This window comes from Psittacula echo (genome assembly GCF_963264785.1).
Source record: "Psittacula echo genome assembly, chromosome: 17".
Taxonomy (NCBI): domain Eukaryota; kingdom Metazoa; phylum Chordata; class Aves; order Psittaciformes; family Psittacidae; genus Psittacula; species Psittacula echo.
In genome coordinates this window covers 7,615,596-7,642,175 of record NC_137753.1, presented here as the reverse complement: position 1 = coordinate 7,642,175, position 26,580 = coordinate 7,615,596, and the positions used below count along the sequence as shown (strand labels likewise).

At 48.3% G+C, this 26,580-nt stretch overlaps 1 protein-coding gene across 17 annotated transcripts in view; it reads right to left on the bottom strand.

Annotated features, from left to right (window-relative positions):
- Positions 1-26,580, bottom strand: part of EIF4G3 (eukaryotic translation initiation factor 4 gamma 3) — a 152,616-nt gene that overhangs the window by 32,250 nt on the left and 93,786 nt on the right. For 8 of the 17 annotated variants that reach the window (XM_080631497.1, XM_080631482.1, XM_080631493.1 and 5 more), the window contains 7 exons: positions 21,926-22,034; positions 15,290-16,147; positions 9,110-9,198; positions 6,492-6,741; positions 4,139-4,296; positions 2,925-3,050; positions 1,710-1,820 (listed from right to left, as the gene is read on the bottom strand). In XM_080631497.1, coding sequence (XP_080487623.1) covers positions 1,710-1,820; positions 2,925-3,050; positions 4,139-4,296; positions 6,492-6,741; positions 9,110-9,198; positions 15,290-16,147; positions 21,926-22,034 — 1,701 coding nt within the window. The remainder of the gene's footprint in view (positions 1-1,709; positions 1,821-2,924; positions 3,051-4,138; positions 4,297-6,491; positions 6,742-9,109; positions 9,199-15,289; positions 16,148-21,925; positions 22,035-26,580) is intronic. The other 9 variants (XM_080631495.1, XM_080631485.1, XM_080631487.1 and 6 more) reach the window with 4 other exon arrangements.

The following is a 26,580-nucleotide window of genomic DNA, read 5'->3' as shown; positions in this document are numbered from 1 at the left end:
GGCCCAGGAAAGCCAAAGCCTCAGCTTGTAGAGCAAACATGCCTCCCTGAGGGAGGTTGCTATTCCTAAAGCAGAGTATTCCAAGGAGCACTCGTGCATCTCCTTGTGCAGCATGTCACAGCCTCCTCAAATCTGGCTGCCTTTAAGACCAGATCTTCAACTGCACTCCCAGAACACAGACTTCCTTTAGGATTGTATTCTTTCAATATCTGTGAATAAACTCGGTTCAAACTGCTGGATTAGGCTTTAAAAGCAGCGAACAGGAGCCTCCTTTGAACATGCAATAAAATCATACACGGATCAAACTTAAACCAGAAAATAATCTGGGTTTTTTTTTGGTTCCAGATTTACAAGGCAGCAAGTTAAAGGGGTGCTTCCCTTTTGTAACCCAGCCCAAGTAAATAACAACGGGTCTGCACCCCCTGCGGTTACAGGGCTACAGCTTGCCCTGAAATAGTATTTTCCACCAAAGGCACACAGAAACGATCACCAGATGTTCCTGCATCCATCTGGATTACCTGTCCTCTGGATGAAGAGGGAGGAAAAAAGGAAAGCAGGAAGTAAGAGGGACAAGCCTCCTGCAGAGGAGCCTAAAACTCACAGCAACACAGCACGACCCATTGCTCTCCCTCAAGGTCCACTTCCACTCTCAGGCCACGAGTCATGGTAACACTTTGAAAACCATCCAAGAAGTGAAAGAACTGCTTCTCCCTCTGCAACAGGCTTCAAATGGAGAAGGGGAAATTGAGCTTGGATGCTAGGAGTGACTTTGCCTCCCAAGGAAGCATAGGCATTGAGGTGACTCGAGATCGCATCACCCCATCCTGCCTCCGTGCGTGGGGCCCACGGGTCCTCTCCAGCCCTGCTCCTCTGTGTTTGAACTTACTGCCCACTGCACTCCTCTAACTCCTTGTCCACACCACGAAGCGTTTATGAACTCCACTCTTGCTGTGTAGCTCCACCCCGTGTGGCTGATGCGACATTTGTTAGTTCTAAACACAGTCATACAACACGTTTAAGCAAAAAAGAAGGAAATGAAGACAAAGCCAAGGAAGCAAAACAGAAGATTCTCAAGGTGCCAAAAGCTGGTTAGCGCTGAGCTGCTTGACATCACCTCGAGGGCGAGCGATAGGCAGTGGGTTTAATGGTTTATGGGCATGGCCTGTGCAGAGGTGGGATGACCGAGTGGACAGGCAGCGTACACGCAGGGGTTCGCCATGCTTCACGAGAAGGCAAGGTCTGGTTTTGCTCAGGGCTGAAACCCCTCTCGTCCCCTAACAACCACCGCCACAGGGCTGGTGGAATCGCATCACCTTCACACCCTCCACGACAGAAACGCAAAGGAAGGCTCAACTCCGGGAAGGCGCAGATGTAGGATGTATGTTATGGGCTGAATGCTCCAAATGAACGGGGTAAGCGGGACTTACCTTGTCTCCCCCTTTCCACAGGTCTGCAAAGTGCAGACCCCTCGCGGATCCCGCTCAGGCCAACGTCCCAGCATGCCCTCAGCTGGTGATGTCCCACCCACCACTGAAGACTGCCTAGAGGGGTACAATGCAAGTCTGGTTTCGGTTTGCTTTTAAACAAGGTTGCACCTTTTTGTAAAGTTTTCTGCCAGTGGTTCTTTATCAACAGCGGGCGTTAGGGAGGAAAGACAACTCTACAAAAAGGTGCAAAGATGTGGGGGGAGAGGGGGGGATTTGGCTTACCCCTAGCGGCAGGTTCCTCAATGGTGGGTGAGGCGAGACCAAGAGAGGGCATGCTGGGGACCCGCACCGAGCCAGGGAAGGCAATCCAGGGTTGCTCTGCACTTTGCAGGCCTGTGGAAAGAGAAAGAGTGACAGGGACGTTACCGAGATGCCAAGGGGCTTGGGACATCCAGTGCATGAAAGGAGAGAAGGTGCCGCAGTGCCACCTCCAAGTCCTAAACGCAGGAAGCGAAGTCGGCCTCCAACAGCATTGAGGTTTTGGGACCCAGTGGTGCTCTGAGAGGAACCAGGGCATCAAAGCTACTCCAGGACATGGGCACACACCCCATGGCGTGGGCCATGAGACCACTCTCAAAGCAGAAATACATCAGCTCAAAACCACCAGGTTTGCCTCTGAGCCTCAGGAAATGGGCACCCTTGAGGTCATTCAGTGAATGCTTCCGAAACCAACAGTTTTGAATGATAAATGATGGCTACGTCAATAGATACATCCAGATGGAGACACTGGATGTATCTTAATAGGGAGCCGAAAATCCGTGATTGCTCCTAATGGAACAGCCTCCATCCTCAGCCATGCTGACTGGATGGGACCGTCCTGGGGTACCCCTGCCCACCAAGGAAGAAATGGCAAAGGCAAGAAGGAAGAATTCAGAGAGGGATTTCAGAGCATGGGCAAAGCCAGACACAGGGGAAAGATGAGAAAGGGAAAGAAAAGCAGAGGAAAAGGCAAGAAAACAAGGAATGAAGTAACCACAGCGAAACACCACATGGAAGCACAGAGAAAGCAGGAACACAGGCACTGTGTATACGGTGTATTCTTGTTTTTTCTTTCTGGTTAATAAAAGCTCTTTACTCTACCAGTATCTTTTATAAAACAGACTCCTGTGATGATACACGCTGACGCCGGGTTGTTGTATGAGAAACGTGTGGTCACACACGTGCCAAGGCCGGGTCCTCAGCGTGGAAACATGTTTCCACACCTCTGGCGCAAGGAAAAGGTGAAGCAGATCAAATCCATTGGAGACCAATACGTACCAGTTCAAAGCATCCAGCACGCTTTCCTAATTTGCCTACAACAGCCAAGACAACACCACCCTGGCATTCATCCTGACACAACCAGAACCACCGGAGCATCGGCAGAGGCCCAAAAGCCTGAGGATGGACTTCATCAGCATTAAGGCCAGTTTTTAGATCAGCAAGTTGGGGTAAACTCACACTTCCAGATACGTTTCTTCCCCCAGGGCTCTGCCTCCCAAAATCAGCAAAGGCTGGTGTGAAGTCTGGTCCTCGAGGCAGTATCCGGGGGTCCAGAGTTCTCAGTGGCAGTTTTGGCTGATTGACCTGCATCGTGGTGCAGAACAGACACAAACAGGATCTGTTCAGAGGGTGCTGCAGCACAGAGCTCATCCAAGTCTACAGACAACCTCTGCTAACCCATAACAGTCACATTTACTATCCAAATGAATGCTTTTAACGAACTGTGCAGGTCTTATGCATCCACACTTACACTACACATAAGCATTTAATCTTCTGCAGGTGGCTCCTGAGGAGCTCAGTGACACTTCAAGGTTGAGCATGACTCTGGAGGATAAAATTAATGCTGACATGGGCCTGCCCTGGTTCAGCATCACAAAACTGCCACCTTCCCTCAAACAAATGTCTTTTGTGTTAACAAGACAGATGGCCAAGCGAGCAAAGGAAGCTCAGATGCAGACAGAGCAGTGAGAAGCCATCACGGAGAACTTGTAGGTGGATGAAATCACTTGGGGAACAATTTGTCTGGGTATGAAATTCAGAGTGGAAACGTTTCTGCACACGAGGATCACCTACGTCCTCCTCTGTGCTTCAGTCTTAAGAGCAAGTCTGTAGTGATTACATCAAAATCAATGAACTCCATAGGCCTCACTGAGAGGAGAATAAGGGTTTGGTGTCACCACTTTAGGAATAACAAGTGTTTCAGTAAGCACAGACGTACAGCAGAGAAAATCACATCTGCAATAAGGCTGGAGAGAAATCACACAAGTGCTTGTGAGGTTTTATCAGATCAGCTCACACATAGTGACGTAATTGTTTCAGACCAAAGAGTTTGCCCAAAAGCTTGCCTATGCTTTCTATCCTTAGAACTGATCTGATTAAAGACACCACCTCTCTGTTCAGTCTTGCTTTGCTCCATAGGTCTTCATGGCTCTATCATTTTAAATGCTAATAAAGACCCAGCACAACTGAATCCAGACAGAGACCATTAAAAACACTTCAGTTCTTAAATCATCTGTGCACATCCATTAGGCACCAACGCCTCTATTGGAAGAATTCTGTGATGTGACATCAGCCAAGTATTTCCGCTTCCCAACAGAAGCCTGCATCACAACAGTCCAGGAGTAAAGCACGCGCTTGGATCTTTAGTTAAGGATAAAACACACTGCACGTACCTGTTTGATGGGCTCTCCTCTCACCTTGTCGAGAACCACGTCGCTTATGGGAGGCAGCCCCTCTGGCTTTTGGATACAGGCAGGCATGAACTGGAAATCCAGCAGGAACTCCCTGTCGTACTGCTTCTTCCCCTCCGGGTCCAGGGGCTTCCACTGCTCTATAAGGAGAGAAGATGCCTGAGATTCATAGGGAACCAAACCCTCCGCTCTCCAAGGTGTGCTTCCATTAAATCCAAAGGGAAGAGGCTGCTAAAGCTGCCTGGGAAGTTTTCATTCAGCTTTATTTCCATGCTGAAGGCAGCGAGGAGAGAACACACATCACAATAAAGAAACACAACCACTGGGGAGCATACAGCCAACACCAGCAGCAGCCCCGCATGGAGCTGATCACCAATTCCAGTTCTAACCTATGTCACCTTGCTTCAGCTCTGAATTCCACTCCTGTGTGATCCGATGAAACAAGGACAATGCCCAGGTTTGGTGTGAAAATGCAAAAGTTAACGCAGGGGTTTTGTGTAAGCATCCTCTGAAACCATGAGAACACGGAGCCTTTAACAACCCACGCTGGAAATAACAGTGAGAACTACAAGAAAACACACAACCATGGGCCACACTCTAAGAATCCCAACTTTTCACCCTTTTTTTGCTCCTTTCCAGGCAGGAGAACTACGATGTGGAGAACCTCACCTGATGCAAATCGAAATGTAAACCTTCAGCCATTCCAGCACAAGGAAAATGGGCATCTGGTTGCCTAATAGTGGGATTTTCTTTCCTGGCTGCACAGTTTGGAGTTAGGAAAGCAAACCTGGATTTGCTTGGCAGCCAGGTTGTCTTTATCAGGCCCCTGTGCTGGGGGCCCTTTTCCTTCTGAAGGAAAACATCTGCACAAGATGCTGCCTTTGTACTGCGCTGGTGCCCAATGGCATCACTTCCCATTAATCCAGTTCAGGTTTGCTGTTAAAGCATTCTATTATTCCTTTCTTTCAGTTCCTGATCACCAGCTTTAGGTCTCTGGGTTCTCACCATCCTCATCTCTGCACAGGCCACAAACAGGAACTTACTTCAACGATGTGATTTAGTAAGTGGGAATGAACATACACAAAGGTTAACTACAAACTTACGCTCTCTGCAGAGTTTTATTTCTGCAGAGCTTTGGGATAAAGAGGTGCAGAAAATGGTCTGGTCTCCCAGCCAGCATTCCCAGCCAGCTGCCTATCCCCTGTGCCACAGCACCCTTCATTTCTCATGGAAAAGCCCTGACAGCACCAAGACACAGTCTGTATGTACAGCTTCCCTTGGCTGGAAGGTTCTCAAGCAGCTGTTTTAATGTGAAAAGCAGCTGGGTAGCGTCACAGGCAGCCCTGGCTCCCCAAGGAGGGCACAGGCCGGGATCAAACACACAATTCCTCCTATGCTTGCTTGATCAAAAGGCAAAAACTCCCCCTTTTCAGAAAGAGCAGAGCTGAAATCGAGGGTCACTGCACCAAGAGGCCAGGGCTGCTCTGCAGCCACAGTGTGATTACCTAACAGTGCTGCTCCTTGTCCATTACCTCATCCACCAAAGGTCCTTCCTTATTCTGTTTTATACTCTTCCATTTCTGGGCTCCCAAGAAAATGAGTAATTTATTTGGAGGGAGCTTCACCTGAATAAGAAATGGCTTCAAAATTGGTAGCCACTGAGAAGTCGGTCTCAAGGTCTCTTTCAATGAGGTGAATTAATAGAGATTCAGGTCCACAAATTAAGTATCTTAAATAACAAACCCACCCCTCGGGTATTCTATATCCAGTGCTACCCAGCAAGCCCACACTTGAATTATTTCATCAAAAGAACTGCACTCTCACAGTTCAATAGCAGAGCCTGGATGAAACCACAAACTCTTCCCTTTCCTCACTTTCTAGAAACCTGAAGAGCTATGCAACAGTTTACCCAGGAAATTAAATCTATATAACACACGCACTCGTACTTAGGACTCAATTAGAACTTTCAAATCTCTTATTGAAGCAGTATATCCGCTTACACGGAATTTCTTGGATCGTTCTCAGCTGTCAATCACACCGGAACCAATTCACCACCATTTCCACTGTGCTGCAACCAATGTCCTCAAATGCAACAAAGTGAAGGAATTGGGGATTTTCTCTTCTCTTTATTCCCACCAGCAAGAGGAAAACAACCTTCCTCTTGTGCTCACCCAAAGGTGTCTCTGGGCCTGTTGGGTGGTGGATGCCAGCAAAATGCTGAGTACCTTTCTAACCCCACTGGAAACATCCTTTATCCCATGGGGAGAGCACACGGCCTTTCCCTTTGGGAGGCACAAACCCAAGCAAGCTCGCAGGAGTCCGAGGCAGGATTTACCTGGTTTATACTGGTACACTGGCCCTTCGCCGGAGCTGTCGGGGAAGCCTGAGTTTGCCTCAGTTCCTTCTCCCTCAGAAACGCTCTCGGCACCGTTCCTCACGGGCTCCGCTTCCTGCTCTCCATTCTCCTCCACAGGTTTCGCTTTTGGAAGCTCACAGGGGTCTCTCTCCAGTTGAAACCCATGGCTCATTTTCTCCGGGTCGGATTCAAGTACTTTGTCACCTGAAAGTTCCTCTTCTACTTTAGGCTGAGGCACAAGATGGAAACACAAGAGGTTACGGTGAAACCACCCTGTCAAGATTCAAAGCACAGGAAACTGCTCTTATTTATTCACACAGCGTTTCTGTGTGCCACAGGAATCCACATGCATCTGGAACAGTGACACGGAGCAACACACAGAGCCCCTGGGTGATTTATTAGTTCATTCCTGGAGAGAACCCACTGATAATGAACACTGCAGCTGGGGACACTTAGTGCTGCCCATGGAATCCCCAGGAGCTACTGGGATAGGATGGAAGGAGCTGTTAAGGCATGAGCAATGCCAGCCTGGAAAGCCAACCTCACTTTTCTCCTCTCCTGCAGCTCAGCACCTCTCTTACAGCGCATGTTGTGGTTGGCTTCAGAGAATCCCAGCCTGGTTTGGGTTGGAAGGGACCTTAAAGCTCCTCCAGCTCCAACCCCTGCCACGGGCAGGGACCCCTTCCACTGGAGCAGCTTGCTCCAAGCCCCGTCCAACCTGGCAACAAGGAGCATAGATACAAAGTGGTCACAGCTTCTGCTGAACACCTCTGTTGGATTTGTTTCCCCCCTTGCAGTGCTGATATCACGATGACAGCCCAAGATGAGTGCTGCAGAACTAATGTTCCTCTTGCATCCCTTTTTAGCAGTCTGTGAACGGGCAGCATTGCAGCACATCCACATCCCATCAGTGTGTGGTAGAAGATCACAGAATCACGAGGTTGGAAAAGACCTTTAAGATCATCAAGTCCAACTGTGGCTGCCCCATCCCTGGCAGTGCTCAAGGCCAGGTTGGACACAGGGGCTTGGAGCAAGCTGCTCCAGTGGAAGGGGTCCCTGCCCGTGGCAGGGGTTGGAACTGGATGAGCTTTAAGGTCTCTTCAACCCAAAGCAGGCTGGGATTCTGTGATACACAGAGTATAAACTGGGTGCAGCTCCAGCAACATCCTTCACTCTCTGGCTTGAAAACAAGCACAGTGATGCTTTTAATTTCTCTGGATGACCCAACCATCAGCTCTTCCATTGCACACAGACCAGTGTTACTGCAGGATACCCTGCACATGAGCATTGTTAAGTGTCTATTCCCACTCAAAAGGAGGGGAAGACACTTCTATGCCATTGGTAATACGTAAATCTGCTACTTCAGGGGGAAACACAAGCACTTGCTTACACAAAGGATGAGGCACCATCTACTGGTCTCAAGATTTACTCGGTGACAACGGGCTTTATAGCAGAATGGTTCAGTGATGTCTGCACTAAGGGCAAGGTGTGGAGGAAACAGCAGATAAGAAACTAATACAAAACGAAATAATACTGGGTAACACCACCAGTTGTTATCAGCGCAGAGACAGGCTGAGCGCGAACACTTTTACCCTCTTATTCCCTTTTCTCATCTATTCCAACCCCAATTTCACCCAGGATATTAAACCAAGAGGTCCCTCCTGCAATATCCCAACCGGAGCAGCAGCAATGGAGACTTTCATTACTCATCTAATTGCTGTCAAGGTGGTTTTGTCTGCGAACTCCAGGGTTTTCCTTTCTCAGCTTCTCCATCAGGTGGTCGTCAGGAAAACTAACCTGGCCATGACATCACTGTGGCATCACTGTCATGGTGGTGGCACCCAAACAGGGCAATGTAAACGGTTCAACCCCACTTTGGTTCTCATCCTTAATCACAGAATCCCAGAATCATTAGTGTTGGAAGGGACTTCATGCAGTCCTGCCCCCTGCCAAGGCAGGGCCACCCAGACCAGGTCACACAGGCACTTGTCCAGGCGGGTTTGGGATGTCTCCAGAGAGGAAGATTCCACCCACCCTGGGCAGCCTGTGCCAGGGCTCTGCCATCCTCAACAGAAAGTTCTTTCTCATATTGAGGTGAAACTTGTGGTTTAGTTTATGGCCATTGCTCCTTGCGCTGTTGCTGGGCATCACTGAAGAGAGTCTGGCACCATCCTCCTGGCACCGGCCTTTGAGACACTGATCTGCATTGATGAGACCCCCTCTCAGTCTGCTCTTCTCTAGACTAAACAAGCCCAGCTCCTGCAATCTCTCCTCATAAGAGAGATGCTCCAGACCCCTGACCATCCTTGAGGCCCTCCTCTGGACATCCTTCTTCTCTGGAAGGACAGCAGTTAGATGTTCCTGACTGCTGGGAGTTACTGAATCAGGCAAGAGCAATAAAACTTAAGAGCTGTAACAAGGAATGGACTAAACCCAGTTATCTAAAGGGTGCTGAGCAATTATCACTGTTGTTTCCCCCCAGAAGTCTGCCCTGCATCCTTGCAGGACAACTAGGAAGCAACATCTCTAAAATACAGCTTCAAGAGAACAAATTCATCATTAAACTTGGACAAAGTAGCACTGTGGTTCCCTCTTACCTCTGCTTCCACCTCTATCGCCTCCTCAGTGGCTTGGGTCCGGTCTTTTGGTTTCTTCCACGTCTTTGGTGCAGTTAGAGCAGTTTGGGCTGCAATGTAAATGTACATCCATTACAACACTCAATGCTATGGAGCAAATCTGGCCGGGGGTGATGCTCTGCCCTCTCACACACCAGTTCTCTGTAGAGGCAAAGGAAGCAGTCGTGGCCTTGTAAGGGTTCAGACTGAACCACTTTTTGTTTCAATGCAGCAATGACACCATCATTAGAAGGACATCAAAACAGGGTAGTTGTTTTACAAGCTGCTCATTCAAGCTCGAAATGCTACCTGTGACACACACAATTTGTTACCAACAGCGTAAGGATCATGCAGGGCAAAAGGCATCCTTCAGGAACTGAGCTTCTTTGAAGGAGCTGAGAGTGCTGGTTGCTCTCAATGCATATTACAGGAATATTATGAGAGTTAAAATATTAACCATAAACCATAACCATGGACAGTCCCAGATTTCCAGTATCTCATCCAAAAGGACAACTCCTCCAATCTTGCAGCATTACTGGCTCTCCCGAGCTGGATTCAGATTTCACTTTAAAAGCAGGTTAACAACTCCACCATGCATTTATTTCCCTGGATTTGAAGAAAACACCATGTAATATTCCTAACATCAGCAGTGATTTACCCTAATCACTCTTCTCCCCGCCAAAGGGTAAAAGAAACCACACAATATATTAGGAGAGGAGACAAAGCATTAATCCAACATGCTTGTAATTAGTTACAAGTGCCACCAGCTTAACGTCTGGTATGAGGCCCAGATGCAGATTTAACACAGGGCACAAACAGAACTGATTTCGTGACTGAAGTTTACTGCAAACAGATTTCCAGCTCGAGCCCTTGGTTTCCAGCAGATCTTGTGGCAAACCACAGCGCGCCCTTCTTTTATCACAATAAAACACCACTCTGAAAGGCCCTTTAACTATGGATATATGAGAAGGGTGTTATGACAGCCTGCTTTGTTCCTATGGGCACAGAGGAAACAGGATCTGCGACATTCCCACTGTCCCAAAGGATATGTAGGAGCCCCTCGGCAGTTTCTTAGCAGCGTTTTCCTGTCTGGAGGGTGACTGTGGACTTGCTGGCTGTGGAAATCATGACCATCAGCACGCCAGCACCAGCCCACGGTGCAACAGGAGCTCCCATGGCTGATGAGAGATTTTCACCTTCATGCTGACCACCACACAAGCAAAGGTTGATTAAGAAAGCCCAAGTCTAATTCAGATATTCAGTATTCATCATCAGGTCGTTCCCAGAACTGATGGCTCATGGAGGAGCCGGAGAAATCATCCAGGCCTCCCAGGCTCCTCGTCCTGCATCCCCATCCATCGCAGCACCCGACGGAGCAACGCGAAGTCTGAAGAGCAGAGCCCCAGCTTGAACCCTGAACTTCCCAGGGCTCAAAGGAGCAGAGAAACAGCCACTGGGCACAGGCTGCAAAACAGCTTCACCTTGCACAACCAGGGACCAGCTTCTCCGACGGCTCCAGCAGCCTGCGGCAGAAGAGCCAAGCTCTTAACGTCATCATGGGGTGAAACTGGGGTTGGGTAAGGTCTACGCAGTGATTTCTGTGATGGAGCAAAGGAAGGACCTAAGTGAGGCTCCACAGCTCCCTCCACCACCAAATCTGCCATAATGGAGTGAAAATCTAGTGCTTTTCAAAGGTCAACCTGCTGCATGGAGCCCAGGAGGAGATGCCTGCTTGTTTGCTGGTGCCACCTCCGCACTTCTGGAGGATTTTGTGAAGGAGGAGGTCACGTTTGCACAGTAATGACCCAAATGCTGCCGCAGCCAAGTAATTTCACGAAAAAGGAGATGTTTTTTAACCCTGAGTTTTTAATTTGACAAAACTTCACTCTGCTCCAACTCAAGTCTGGAAAAAACATCCACAGTGTGAAATAACGTTTCATGTTTAAATACACAGAAATAAAGTCAAGGTCATGGATTCGGGGTTGGCAAAGCTTTAGGGTGTGACTTCCTCAACTCTCAGGATGTTAACACTATTGCTGCTCAATAATACATTTTTTCCACCTTTTTTTTGGCAGAAGAAAGCCTCCCCAGTGAGCCTCGCATTTGGGGTTTCCCTGCACGAGGATGCCTGGCCAGACACTTGCCTTGAATCCCGAGACACCTCTGGTTGTGCAGCCTGTACCCCAGTACCAACACCCGGCTGTGTTTCAGAGCTGACTGGGGTACAGCAGCGAGACCTCTGAGACATTGCTCAACTTCTCCCCTCTTAAAAGAGCAGACATCAGATTTTGTTTCATTTCTGCTACAGGAACTGACTCAACAGGAGAATTCACACTAATGGAAGCTTAGAAGATTAATGTGAGTTTAGGTGCCAGCCCTCCCACAGCCAGAACCTGACCAGGACAATGATGTTTCAGCTGCGAGGGTCTCCACAAGCTGCAGAGCAACAGAAATGCAACGTGTCCAGTTTGGCTTTAGCCAAGGGTCCAAAAGCCCCTTTAGGCACTGGAGCTGCTCTCAGGTCTCCCCTTCAGGAGCCTTCTCTTCTCCAGGCTGCCCCAGCCCAGCTCTCTCAGCCTGGCTCCAGAGCAGAGCTGCTCCAGCCCTCGCAGCATCTCCACGGCCTCCTCTGGCCTCGCTGCAGCAGCTCCACGTCCCCCTTGTGCTGCTGCCCCAGAGCTGGACATAGAACTGCAGGGGGGATCTCATGAGACCTCTGATCTGTGCTACCTCAACCCATTCCTCCAGCTACATCCTGTTCTTCAGCAGAACATCTTTCTGCAGGAGATCCCCCCCACGAGCTGACAGCCCATCAGGCGAGGCAGAGCAGACAGTCTCCTCTCTGATGTGGGTGCCAACTGCTAAGCATAAATTAATACCAGCTCTTGTATTTCTCTTTCTTAGCCCAAGTGCCGTTATAAACCAAAGCAAAGACTCGCCATCCCCTTACAGCTCATGGGAAAGAACATATATTCCAGTGGGCCATGGCAGCAAATCAAGGAACAGGCGATACCTGATTGATGTCTCTGGCTCTGGGTGCTGGGGATATTTCTCCAGCATATTTCCAATTACTGCCCCAAGTTGTTCATTTATGGCCTCCACAGCAAAGAAACCCCGGCACTTGCAGCTGGTTGGGCTACTTTATATTGAAATACATCTTATAAATGAGCTCTGCAAGAAACAGCCCTTGGAATTCACCACGTATTAAGCTTTTTTGGCTTTCTGCGTTCCTCGGAGTTCTGCCTGGGGGAGCCATCAGGCTCCTGTTCTCCTCTTTGCTTCTCGTAATAGCCACAACAGAAAGGTTGTATCAGAAGATGCATTGAGAGCACGTCCTCAAGGCTTCGAGTCGGGGAGCGACACCTTCATTACAAATGCCCACTCCTCCAACAGAATCCCTCCAGTTTTGTTCCCTGAGGATGCTGGTCCCTCACTGCAGCCACCAATGCTACTACAGATAAACCAGAATCTGCTGACAAAAGCGGCTGCCTGTTGTTGATGGCTCTAACTGGAGCAATGTTTCAGTAAGGATGACAGTTCTCCTCTTGATAATACCTGTGTTTTCTTTCCTTGTAATAAAGGTGAGTAGCAATTAATTAACAGCCGTGTGCTCTTGCCCTTTGCAGATACAACAGCTCTGCCCATCCTGAAAACCCCGAGATAATGGCTCTTGAGCAGGCAGGAACAAGACCTGCAGCCTCCACAATTGCAATAGTGGGAATGTGCCTTTCCATACCCTACATTTTGGCAAATACTTGGAACAGAAACACCCTCAGCGGCAAGAAACCGGACACTCGGGTACAACATCCTGCCTGCAGGGTGAAAAACTGCACTTCTCAGGGGTTCATTGCTCCAAAACCCACCAAATCTTCCCCATTTTGCAGGGGATTAGAAGCAAGAGCACTGCTGCAGACGAGCTACTATCAGATACTGAGACTAAGCCACTGAAGTTGCTATCTTCATCATGCAGGCTAACACAACTTAAGACTTAAAGTAGTAGTACAGTGTAAAACAGACACGAAAACCAAGCACACTCCAATTTCTGCAAAATAAGAAGAATACAACAGAGGGGCTCGGGCAGAGATCCTCCAACCTTGGAAATCTGGTGGAGTCTTAACGGCAGTGGAAAAGACAGAGCAGAGGTTCCCCTGGATCCCAACTGGATTAGTTCTGCTCAGCGCCCAGCTCTTCCTGCACACACTGACAAACTCCTTTTCTTGAGCTGTACAAAAGAACTGCTGGAGAATGCAGATGTTTAAGGATGTTAAACCTCTGTGGTCTTTCTCCCTCTCTAGAGCTTGATGAAGGAAACCAGGAAAGTCTTGTTCCTCTGACTGTGAGACAGAAAGTGCATTCTGTTAAGCCCTCGAGAAACAAGCAAATAACCTCATTCATCCCTGAAAAGCTGGTGCCTCCATCACAAAATATGGAACACTGCAAGTCTCAACAACACTGTGTCCCTGCCCATGGCAGGGGGCTGGAGCTGGATGGCTTTAAGGTCCCTTCCAACCCAAACCGGTCTATGTATGTGTGGCCAGGCTGCTCTGCAGTAGGCCCACACTCCTGCTGGAACCCCCAATGAAACAGTGTTAACAGTCACAGAGTTCATGCTTACCGGCACGTGTTTGAGAGGTTTCCTGTATCCCAATGTCTATTGTACCTCCAGAGATCACAGAAAGGACTCTTGGCCTTTAGTCCAAGGGAAAAACAACAACAGTAACAGCCCTTCTTCCTTGCTCCTGAAGCTCAGCATCTGTATTTGCCAGCATATGGCAGAGACCTGCAATTCCTCATTCAGCCGAGACGGATGCCTGAGTGAGCAGTCACCTTCAGATGACGTTACTTAAACCTCTCTTCCTCTCTCCAAGGAAGAATTGGGAAAGTATGGCTCAAAAAAAGCTTAGCAGAGCAATGCAATACAGTTATAGGTCATTAAAGAAGGGGTAAAGCACCCAACAGTGACTCGGGAGAGCATTTTGCTTCCCTTGAAGCACTGAACTTTTAATAGGAATCAGAGGTTCAAGCGATCTTGTACATGACTTGAGAAATCTTCGTTTCTCTGTTGCCAAAGCCAACGCATTGGCCAATGTGGGCTGTCCAGCCTGATGACATTAGAGCATTAAAATTCATCTGCCGCATAATTAAAAGCCCCAAATGCTTTTTTCATCTAAACTACAGGCCATTGCAGAACAAGCGCTAATAGTGCAAGCTGGAGCCTGCCTGGGTAAAACCTGATTTACAGAGAGTCCCATTTCCCTGCTTTGTAAGGAAATTAATATGTGTTACGAAGTGGCTCAGCCTGAAGGAACAGCAAGAGCCAGAGCAGGGAAATGACCCGAGCAGAATAAAAATAGAAGATTAACAGACCCCCCCCACTGTGGCTGCTATAGCAGGGATCTTTCTGATCTTCCCAAGATACTGGGTTTTATTTAAGGTCCAGCATACTGACCTTGTTGCTGCAACACACAGATATGGAACAAGGCCAAGCTCAGCTTTTCATTTAATTTAATCCATAGCAGAGAGTAGCTCGAGATGCTCCTGATGCCAGTGCACATCCAGGGCTGCCTTATGAAAGAATAAACTGGAAAACCCCCAAATCCTATTTTAAATGTTGCTTAAAAAAACCAACACCCCCCCCCAAATCCCAACCTACTCTTTCTGCTTTGCTTCTTCACCAAACTTCATCAAATTCCAAGGATATATTTAAATAAAACACCTCATTTTCCCAGCTCTGAAAGGACTCCAAAACAGGGGGGAAAGATGAGACACATCTAAATGCTTGTACACCGCTAAATGTGCACAACAGCCAGCGTTACACTTGCCCCAGCAGCTAAATACAATCGATTGATTTAGCTTGGTTTCCAATATCATTTCCAGTTTTCTATAGAAAATACAACCAATGAAAAGACACAGGTCTACATGAACCCATTCAGCGCTAGCCCAGCGGTGACAGAGGACACTGAAACCAAAGGCAGGTGACAAGACTCAGAGAAACAGCCTGGCTTCTCAAAGGCAGATACAGAAATGTCGAGTCTTAGTCATGCAGCACGAGCACATTTTGCTTTGGCAGACAGAAACGGAAACATCGGATGGAGGAACCACCCTAGACCTATTTCCATCATCCTCCAGTTCACTGCACGCAACCACGGTGCCAGCACTTACCTGGGACAGGACTCTTGCTCGAGTTTAAACTCTGAGCCTCCGTGCTCTCCTCCAGTTGCCCATCTGCTTCTGTCTCTTCCTTCCTTTCAGTATCTTTTACCTCTTCGCTAAGAGTAGTTCTTGTGCTCTCCTCTCCTTCTAAATCTCCCTGGACAACAGGGAGGGCACTAGGAGACGGAAGAGGAGGTGGAGAAGGAGTTGTAGTGGTAACAGCAGCAGCAGCAACCGAACTGGGAGGAGATGGTGGCGGAGGGGTGGGAGGTGGGGTGGGAGGAGGAGAGGGAGCAGCGTGAAGAGCACTGGAAGATGGCACGCTTTCCACTTCTGCTGGAGGTGCTTCAGGGGTCTCCAACTCAACAGTCAACGGCGCAGCTTCCGTCTGGGCTACATCTACTACGCTCTCTGCAGCAGTTACCTTTTCACTAACTCCATTCACCTCATTAATTAGATTAGTACTAGCAGTCACTGGAATATCACTAGATGCTACACTACTAGGCTCCTCGCACACCTCGGCATCAGCCTCTTCTGCTGGCGAAGGGTCTGATGTGTCCGTGCATGGTGTGGCATTGGATACAGGCATTGCCTCCTCTTTTGGGGAAGCCAGTTCACATTTCTCCTCTGAGTCAGCTGTGAATGGGGGTTTACTACAAACGGTGACAACAGCAGCAGTTGGAGCAGCAGGAACAACTGCGACGGGAGCGGCTGGGGTTGGCGATGGAGCAAGAGGAAGTTCTGGTGGGGTTTCCACTGAGGTGGCCTGGCTCGTCTGGCCAGCTTGATCTTTTTTCTCCCCAGTAGGTTCTGGTCTGAGGACTGGAGAAGAAGGTTTTAATACTGGGTCTGGTTTTGGCTTCTCTTCTGGGAAAGGAGAGAAACAAAGGCAATGTCATAAACAACAAAACAACTCCACTTCCCTTTGCTGTACCTAACCTCCCCCCGGCTCCCCTCGCCTGCATCCTGCCTTCCATCCAAGAAGCTCCAAGGAAGCCACCAGAGGCACCTGAAGTTAAGCCTGCAGGTAAAGGGGAGCTCCAGGCAGCCTGCAGCCAGTCTCAAACACAGCCGCTGCTCCTGGTTTGCTGAACGTAATGGCCCTCACAGAACAGGCCTGGGAAATGTTACAAAAGGTGCATTTTGTGCACAAACCTGCAGCTGAAAATGGAATTTTTCTTGACAGAAATTACGAAAGACAAAAAACCACTTTACTTGGATTCTGCCTCAGCGGAGCCCGGGGCTGTGACCCCGAGCCACGGGCCATTCTTGTACAGATGCCACGCGTTGTGCCATGAAGAACACATGGGATGCATTGAGTTTATTTTTCCCCTTGTTATTCCTCAGCCCCACCTCCATCAGCACACCAGAATAAAGGACACATCCTCTTTTTCTGTTCTAAATTCCAGCAGAGACACCTTTCCCCAAAGAAAGCAGAGCCAAGAAGCGATTTTAGCACAGCTGCTACCAAACAACAGCATCATCAGCTCTTGATGTTTGTGATCCAAGGGTATCAAGCAGGGAAAAGGTATCTGCACGTGTCACACCAAACCCCAAACTACTGAGCACAGCGAAGTCCCTGCACTGATGCTGTGATCACCAAAAGGCTTTGCAATACCAGCCCTGCTGCAAGCACCACGCAGTCCCCAAAGCTGAGCTGCATTTAACGCATTTATTCCCACTTCTTTTGAACAAAGTATGAGCCAAGATCCTAAAATATCCTACAGAAGTACTTAGGATCTCTATTACACCCTCTCCTGCCTCTAATTCGGTGACAGGATGTAGGTAGACTGTGAGATCTTGCGTAGGGAAGTGCCTCCATGCTACAACTCTGCAAGACAGATGAGACACTCAATGGCAACGTCCTGGACTCAACAGCCCAGTTCTAACCCCTGTTACAAGATCAGCTTTGTCTGGCCTCAGGGAGCTCTGCTCTGACCCAGCAGTGCAAAACACCCCAGGGCTTTCTGAGCACTGAAGCATCAGGGAGCTCCTTTGGGACACTGCCACAGCAAGAAGAAGTAATTCTGGTAAAGCCAGAGGCACAAACCCTGCTGTTCAGATTAGGAAACTGAAGGCCACATCCAACCCCAAACCCAGTTAGAACTAGATGATTTGTAAGGTCCCTTCCAACCCAAACCATTCTGTGATCAAAAGTCAGTTAGAACTCAGGTATGGCTTTGCTTGGTCTTCTTTGAGCTCTTTTGGCTTTCCGTTTGGGGCTTATTCAACAGATAGGCTGAAGGAAAAGGGTTTTTGAAGGAGAACCCATCTGAAAGTGCTTGAAGCACCAAGTCCCATCTTCAGGAACAGCTGAAGCAATGAAGAACTTTGCTCCCAGTCATTGACAGCCTCAGCAGCACTACAGGGAGGACCATGGCCAAAGCAGTAGTTTAACTTAATGAGGCACGCAGGGAGATGGCTTTGGAGGAGGATGACAAATGAGGGAAAAGATGGGAGAAAGTATCCCAACATCTGATTTTGATTCCAAAAGAAGGAAAAAGAACAAAAAGGACCCGGGAACTGCCTTAGAAAAGCAATTGTGTCACCTCTGGTTTCTGGAACATCCTTTGCAGAACTCATGCAGCATTCCTGACATTTACAGCTCGCTGTAAACAACTGCCTGGATATTCTCTCCCTTGAGTCAACTGCGATTGCTCCAAAACAAAAAGAAGGCATTTGAAGTGTCCAGAAAAAACATTCCAAGAGATAAAAACCGCAGCAAAAATACACAACGATGTTTTAAACCAGCGTTCAACCACTGTCCTCCAACTGCACCTTATTTGGCCAATGGTATCAGCCACCAATACAGGCTGCATGTGCAAAATCCAAGGAGGAAAGTAACTTGAGGTGGGGGATTTCAGCACAGCAATGAGCAGGTTTGGCTAAAGAGAAGTAAAGCTTAACTGGAACCAGCAGAGAACAACTCTCCAAGTCCTGGCAAAGGCACACGGATCCCTGCCAGCTTTGACAGCAAGTGTCACGTGAAACAACATACAGTTGGGAAGGGAAAACAAAAATCAACGCAATTCATCCCAAGTGAATCAGATCCCTTCTAAATATGCCAAGATCACTCCTGACATTATATTTAGAAGGCATTTACAGGAAGCACTGGGCTGTTCAGGAGCAGAGTTTGCTCCATCAGGAGGTATTTTTGATCAATACAGATCTGGCCAAGTTACTCATTAGAAATACTTTGACCAACTCAGCAGGACCCATGCTTGCTGCCTCCTCCATGCAGAGACAGAAAGGCCCGAGAGGGAGGGGGGTTGCTGCGTGGTCGTGGCAGCAGAGCCCGTCCGGAGCAGTGGATGGGGAAGATTTCACTGGACACAGGGATTGGTTTCTGCTTCGTGGTGTTTATCTGGAAATGATCGCTGGGCTTGGTGCCATTTTCCATGCTCTGTCCCGGTGCTGCCGCCGGCTTCGCAGGCAGCTTTCGGAGGCCACGTTAAGAGTCCTGCTGTCAGCGGAGCAGCTCGAAGCTTTCCAGACTTCAGGAACTCTGTTTTCCACAAACTGTGTCACACATTTTCCATGTCCACTGCAGCATTTAGAAAGAGTTAAAACCCCATACTGCAAACACCCCAAACATCGCACTGAGCCTGAAGCTGCGTCCAAAAGGACAACTCTGATTTCATGCACAATTATACCCCGTTACAACTGGCCTGAAGCCAGGTTCCTGCCTCGTCTGCCACCAGCTTGACCTGGATTCTCCAGCAATATCCTCACCTTCTGCAGCCTGGCTGATACAAAAGCATCAGGAGCACCTCTAGGAATGACAGCTGCCTGTCTGCTCCCAAATAACACTCCTTCTCAAGGTATTAGAGCAGCAAAGTTCAAATCATCTGGGAACTTTGCAGCCTGGAAAGCCAGAAGCTGCTCTAAAAGCAGCAAATGCCAAATGCTTGTCTTTTAAAGGAAAAAACCACGATGTTAAATGCAACACAATCCCAAACCCAGCCTTGCAAAAGCGCAGGGACTGCAGATGCTCACAGTGGGAAGCACCAGAAGCCAGGCTGCCGGCACCACACATGCTTCAATCCCGATCCTGGAGCCAGCCAAGGGGCCACAGTTATAAATAACTGCAGAACGATCACTGCATACCACAGACTTGGAATGACAGCTTTATCCCAAACCTCAACTGATGCAAACTAGTGCCCGAAGTAAAGGGCACGAGTGAGGATGCGATCCAGAGGATGAACATGGTGGAAAGGTCTTAAGGGACACGATAATGCTGGTTTTAAGCAATGTTTGCTTAAGAAAGCCATGCACCCCACCTATGCCTGGCTTTATCTGGGAACAAAAAACCCCAACATCAGGCACAAAGTCAGAAACTATTATTTCCAGAAAGATGTGCCACTAGCTTGGTTGAAATCAGTGATTTCAATGGTATCTGAAGTTCCTTCCCCTTCCCTCTGCTCTGTGCCGTGAGCAACCCCACTGCTGCTGTCCCAACCTGAGGCTCATGGTGTTGTTCCAGGGTGCTCTTGCTCTGCACAAATGCACTCTTGAGCAGTTTTTGGATTGGAACAAATGTTTGACTCTTTCTGGATGGAATGGATATAAATACAGGAAAGCTCATCAGTGCTAAATCCCACTTCAAGCTTTGATTTATGGTTAACCCAGCACAGTCAGACCTGTGTAACTAAATAAAGACCACATCCAGTTCACTTACAGCTCCCTACGAAGGGATTAAGTTAGAGAGAAAACCCACCTGTCCTGGAAACACCAGTTTTCATACACTAGGGGAAATACTGGGAGGTAAAGTGCTGGATTTTACAGTTCAACATTCACTTGCTCAACAGGGCAGATGTATTTTGGTACTCGCACCTCGGACATCAGTTGTTCAAGTCCTGGTGCCACCACGCACCTTGGCATGCTCAGAGATATCCCCTGGGATGGGAGAGCCTCGGCAGAGGGGGAACAAGGACATGGACTGGGAAGAGCAGGTGTGCCAGAGCTGAGCGAGCCTGCGAGTCCTGCTCAGCCAGCACCGTCACCATGGATTCCATGGGTGTTCAAACCTACCCACAGCGCTTTAGGTGACAGAGACATCCAAGTTCGGCACAACTATACAAAGCCGTTGTCCTGCTTCATGTGGGAGATGGGACCAGACGAAACGGGAGACTGAGATGAGCTCTTAGGCAGAAGCTCTTCCCTGTGAGGGTGCTGAGGCGCTGGCCCAGGGTGCCCAGAGAAGCTGTGGCTGCCCCATCCCTGGCAGTGTTCAAGGCCAGGTTGGACACAGGGGCTTGGAGCAAGCTGCTCCAGTGGAAGGGGTCCCTGCCCGTGGCAGGGGTTGGAGCTGGAGGAGCTTTAAGGTCCCTTCCAACACAAACCAGGCTGGGTTCTGTGATGAGTCTATGAATATTTGAAGTGTACTGATTTTAGGCTGTTCAATACTGTAACATCCACTACTGGAACATTCCACTACTGGAATTCAGGCACTGAGCACAGTTATTAAGGCACAATCTAATTTCATTCAAGATACTAAACTTGCTCCAAAGAAATGAATTGGAGATGACGTTGGGGGTTTAACGTCCCTTCCAACCCAAAGGAGTCTGGGATTCTATGAATCTCAAAAGCTTCCACTTCAACCATTTCCAGACACTGCAGCAGATCAGAAACATATCCCTGGAACACTTTTCCCTGGGGGAACACCCTAAACTCTGCACCGTTGGCTTTAAAAGAGCAACGTTTCCAGTAAATTTTAGAATCTGATACAAATGAGCCTCAGGGATCTCTCCTTTTACTTCCAAGCAGCAATGATGCCGCTGTTTGGATCTAGGACATCTGAAGCAGATTTTCCCCTCTTTCCTCATGAGTGAAAGGGCACTTCTGCTTTGGGCACCCCTCGGAGGCAGAACCTCCACCACTGCAGTGCGGAGAAGAATCGGGACACAGCGGCTGTGCCGAGCCCGAATCCCTACACTGGCTCCGTTAGCGTGACAGCAGCACACACCTCATTAAACTGCTGTTTAATGGCTTTTAGGTGGCTATAAAGTGTGGGAAGAGACTTGGCACGCGTTTCATCCTCCCTCCTGGGACACCTTTCCTTTGAACTCTTTAAAAGAACCTCCCTCTAAATGTATATTCTTGGATAGGAGATGGAAATGTCATCACTTTGAGAAACTTTTTCCATCCGTGCCGGTTTTCCTACGCCAAGTTTGCTCACTTTGCTCACTAATATGTCTTTTTTCTAATTAATATTGCCCATGTCCTGCAGGACAAGACAGAGCAGCAGCTCTGGAGGAGCCATACGATGCTCTGGTTACGTACCATACCTATGGCTAAATGTCCAAACAATCTAAAACCTCTCTGGCCAAGGGCATTTTGCTGGAGGGTGGCACATGGGCGAGAGGAGGCTCTCACTCTTAGATGCTCTGAAGCAACATTTAGGACATATAAGCTCGACGACAATTATTTTTAACTGGTTTCACATTGGCAAATTTCAATTAATTCCCTTAGCAACACATTGTTAAAATGTTCCAGTGGAGGCAAAGGCGTCCCTCCCCTCCTATTTCTGCTGAGTGCTTGTCTCCATGCCAAAAATACTCCAACTAAAACAAGAAACGAGGCAGAAAAATAATGAAAGAGACTAAAAATAATCCGGGAGGAAATAGGAAATATCCATCGACAAACCTTGCTTCGGGTTGCTAGTCGCAGTGACAGGGGTGCTGGCAGCGAGGTGGGTGCTCTCCACAGTCCCATAGACCACAGGGCTGTGCTCGGGGACCTGGCTGGACAGCTGCTGGGATGTGAAGTACAAAACAGGGTGACAATGAGCGTGTGAACATAAGAACCAGCAACGTGGAGCACAAGCAAGTGGGGAAGAGGGTGGGGTAGAAAAGAAGAACCAAGGGTGAGGGGAATAAAGAGGGAAGGTACGAGACCGACTGAATGAATCCAGAAAGTATGTGGGCAAGGGAGGGAGGAAAAGGCACCAGGAAAAGGGGAAAGAGAGACAATTACTGTTAACAACGAGAAGGAGACAGCACAGCACAGTTATTAACACACTTTGTTCTCCAAACGCTAGTCCTAAGAGCAGCAGCAATGTTCATCTGGGTAGGCTGCAAAAGGCTGGATACACACCAGGACTCCTGGACCGTTCTAATCTGTCTGCTTTCTGAACTCCACTCCTTTCTCCACTCATCAGTTACTTCAAACACCTTAGCTATTTCAATATTCATTTATTTCTCTCTGTATTTATTTATAGACAGATAATGTGTGTGCAAAGAGTGTTTGTGTATCTCCATGCACACACAGGAACTTGTTATCGCAACAGGAAAAGAATCTGGATTGGTTACACCTTGTATGTATGAAGGAATCATCTGATACCTTCTACAAAGAGACATAGGGATGGTGCCTGCTGGGTCACCATCCATCTAAAGGAGAGCAGGAGGAGCTGGTTCCCAATCAGTGGGGACTGAGCCTGAGGTTTTCTATATATAGAAATAAAACTGCAAGACCAACAAAGTCACAAGAGTGAAAAAGCCACAGCCTGCTGCAGAGACCTGACCTGTGTCCCCACTGTTAACGGGACAAACACCTCGCTTGTGGTCACAAAGGTTCCATAAAGACAAAAGAAAATCCTCTGTATTTTATCTCACAATTTAAGGAAGACCTTGTGTAAGAGCAAGCGACTGCACCAAAGTACACCAAAGTACTCAAAGGTAAAGGTGAAGCGCTTGGGTATGTTTGAGTGAACGCAGATGGGGCAACTCAACTCATCGAACTGCAAACCCCTTTAACATGCTGCAGGGACCGTGGCAGGATGAAAATGGGGCTGAATTTCAGGTTAATACTCTGAAGCAGAAGCCACGCTGCCTGTTGCAGGTGCCTGTTCTCATCCAGCCACTCTCCCAAGCTCACTGTGCACAACATCCACGGGAAAAGGGATTTTGGAGCAATCAAAATGAAGCTGAGTGCCCGCGATACGGGTGTCTAATGCCTTCTTTTGGGCAGGCTATCAGAAATCCATGTAAAACATATTCCCTTAAAAAGAGAAACTCCCTGGCAACCTGCTTCTCTTCCTGGGACTCCTTTTTCCTCCCATTTCCAGCTATTTCACCTGAACAGTGCAGAATAAGGAGTGAATTATCTTCAATAAGACACTTTTCATCATTTCAGGACATAGAAAGGTAAAGGAGCAGCGGGAAAAAGCACATGTGGAAAAAGAGAGATCTAAGCAAGCGGGGTGAAGGGTTGAGATTTTATTTGGGATTGCTCCTCTTCCTGGAAGGAGCCCGATGAGACTGGCTGGAGGATGGATGAGGAATTGCATCCCGACCTCCAGCCAAAGCAGGAGGAAGCCAAAGAAAACACGGTTTCACACATGAGCCAGTCTGGAGAAGGCTTTCCCCTCATCCTGTTTCATTTCATGTAAAATTTATGGATGAAAGCAGTGGGGAAAAAGGGGAATGTGATGAGAATGACACAGACCAAGGCAGACTGGTGGACAAGGAGCCTGTAAGCCTGGAAACTTCCTGGGTCAGAAAACTGGTTTTGTTAAGACCTTTGGAAGACACTCCTTTGGTTTGTGGGAACAGGATCACTAAGTAATAGCAACGGGACTGAAGGAGTGACCCTTCCAGGCTCGTGGCTTCAAACTGGAGCATTCAGAGATCTTCCAAGGAAAAACCCCATTTAAAATTGCTCTCATGATTTATGATGCTAAAAGTTGCTCTGCGTTACTCTATCCTACTGCAGCTGTGGACTGGGAAACCCAAAGTGTGACAAACTCATTGACACTTGGAAGAGGTTCCCCAGGAAAATGAGAGCATTTCTCACTCTTTCAAAGGTGCTCTTCTGTGTTAGGGACTGGTGAGTAAATACCAAGACCAGATTCCATACGTGGACCTGGGGTTTATTTATCTTCCCAGCCAAATATATAGCATGAAAAATAGCATTCAGCTAGAAACACATAAATAATACCTTACTGCCAGCTCCCCTTGCAGCAGCTTTAAAGCTCTTTAGCACCACTGTGGAGGTGTTGGGAAGGCTCCATCTAAAGCACTTTCTGGTCAACTACAAAGCAGGAGGTACAAAAAGCATGGAAAGGGCTAAAGCCTCGTGGCTTGAGACTTGCTTGTCTGATAGACAACTTCAGTGCTCTTTTGGTGTTAAACACTTGATCTCCTGAGAGGAGAGGGTGCTCTGGGCTTGGGCTGCCCAAGTTTCAGGGTTAGTGTGAGTCACTTAAAAAAATAATCCAAATCTAAAGGAAAAACTCCCATATTTTTGAGATCTGTTATTACTATTGCTACTATGATTATTATAAAAGGCTTCTCGGATTTGGGTCAGGGACTGGTCTACAGCAGTGCCTTCCATGCCCTTCTTGAGCAAGATTCTCTCCATGCATAAACCATTTTAATAACGAGATTACAGAACCAGACGCTGGCAGTCAGTATCAAAGAAGTATTACTCAAAATTCAGCCCAGAGGTTGCACATCCACATTTTGAGTGTTCAACCAGGTGAGATCTCATCAACCCTCCCAAAGTGCACGGTTTGATCCCAAGGGGGGTGGAACAAGACACCAGTAATGCTGCTGCCCCTGCACCCAACTGGGAGTGTTTCACAGAGAGGTGTTCCCAGATGAAGCTCACATTGACTGGTCACAGCTTTTATCAGCTGTGGAAAGGGAATACAAGAAAGTCCTGGAATGTTCGTGTGAATTTATGGCTGAGTCCAGCCCTGGGGCAGCAGCACAAGAGGGACGTGGAGCTGCTGGAGCGAGGCCAGAGGAGGCCATGGAGATGCTGCGAGGGCTGGAGCAGCTCTGCTCTGGAGCCAGGCTGAGAGAGCTGGGCTGGGGCAGCCTGGAGAAGAGAAGGCTCCTGAAGGGGAGACCTGAGAGCAGCTCCAGTGCCTAAAGGGGCTGCAGGAAACCTGGAGAGGGGCTTGGGACAAGGGCCTGTAGGGACAGGCCAAGGGGAATGGCTTGAACCTGCCCGAGGGGAGACTGAGATGAGCTCTTAGGCAGAAGCTCTTCCCTGTGAGGGTGCTGAGGCGCTGGCCCAGGGTGCCCAGAGAAGCTGTGGCTGCCCCATCCCTGGCAGTGCTCAAGGCCAGGTTGGACACAGGGGCTTGGAGCAAGCTGCTCCAGTGGAAGGGGTCCCTGCCCGTGGCAGGGGTTGGAGCTGGAGGAGCTTTAAGGTCCCTTCCAACACAAACCAGGCTGGGTTCTGTGATGAGTCTATGAATATTTGAAGTGTACTGATTTTAGGCTGTTCAATACTGTAACATCCACTACTGGAACATTCCACTACTGGAATTCAGGCACTGAGCACAGTTATTAAGGCACAATCTAATTTCATTCAAGATACTAAACTTGCTCCAAAGAAATGAATTGGAGATGATGTTGGGACAATAACTTTGAATTTCCTGGCTTAAGTGGGCTTTAATTTTCAGTTATGTTACACTAATGAACTTTTTCTGGTGAGCACTATTCCAGAGCTCTTCTGTGATTAACAAAAGTGGTTCCAAGTACCTCATCAGAATGAAGCCTGGATATTAAACAATGAAGTATTTGCATACCTTACTCAGAGTAGATGATTGGACATCACTGCTGTGCTCTGCATCTGAATTACAGCTGATCAAAATTCATGCCTATTAACCTCCTCTTGAAAAACATTCATTTTGTCCTGTTTGACTTAATTGTAGAATCTTAAAATAGCTTTCAGAATGCCAAAGTGATCCATAAAGTGCCTGAATTAGCTGCACCATGCATAGACATGACCTGAAACCTGCCTGCTTTCAGCTCTTCCGCACTTCTAATGGGGAAAGTCATTCAGTATGACATAATGAGAAGGGATCTCACCAGCAGGCAAACACTTGGCATCTCCAGTGTCTCCTCTGATGGAAAAGGCTTGGAAAAAGTCTAATTGATTCTATATGTAACCAGCTCTGGGTTCTCTCCCCTTCCAGCTCTAGTCACAAGTCCCCAGCCCAGAAACCCTGGGGCACAAAACAGCTTTTCCCAATTGAACATCACACACCTTTGCTGCAGAACCAGGAGCCACTGGAGGTGTCTTGCTGCTGCTTCCCATGATGGAGACCAGCAGGAGAAAGCAGGTGACCCAAAAGTGATGCCTTCACATGACAAAAGGATGTGACTGAATCAGGGTGATGGCTAAAACCTCTAACTATCCTGTAGGCCTCAAGGGACAGATCTGCAGGCCAGGCTCTTCCTGCATCTCACACATCTCTTGTTACACTTTCACTGGCCCAGCTGTAACCTCGAGCTCCCACTCCAGCACAGGGTGTCTCAAGGTGAGCTCGTGCTCTTGCCTCAGCA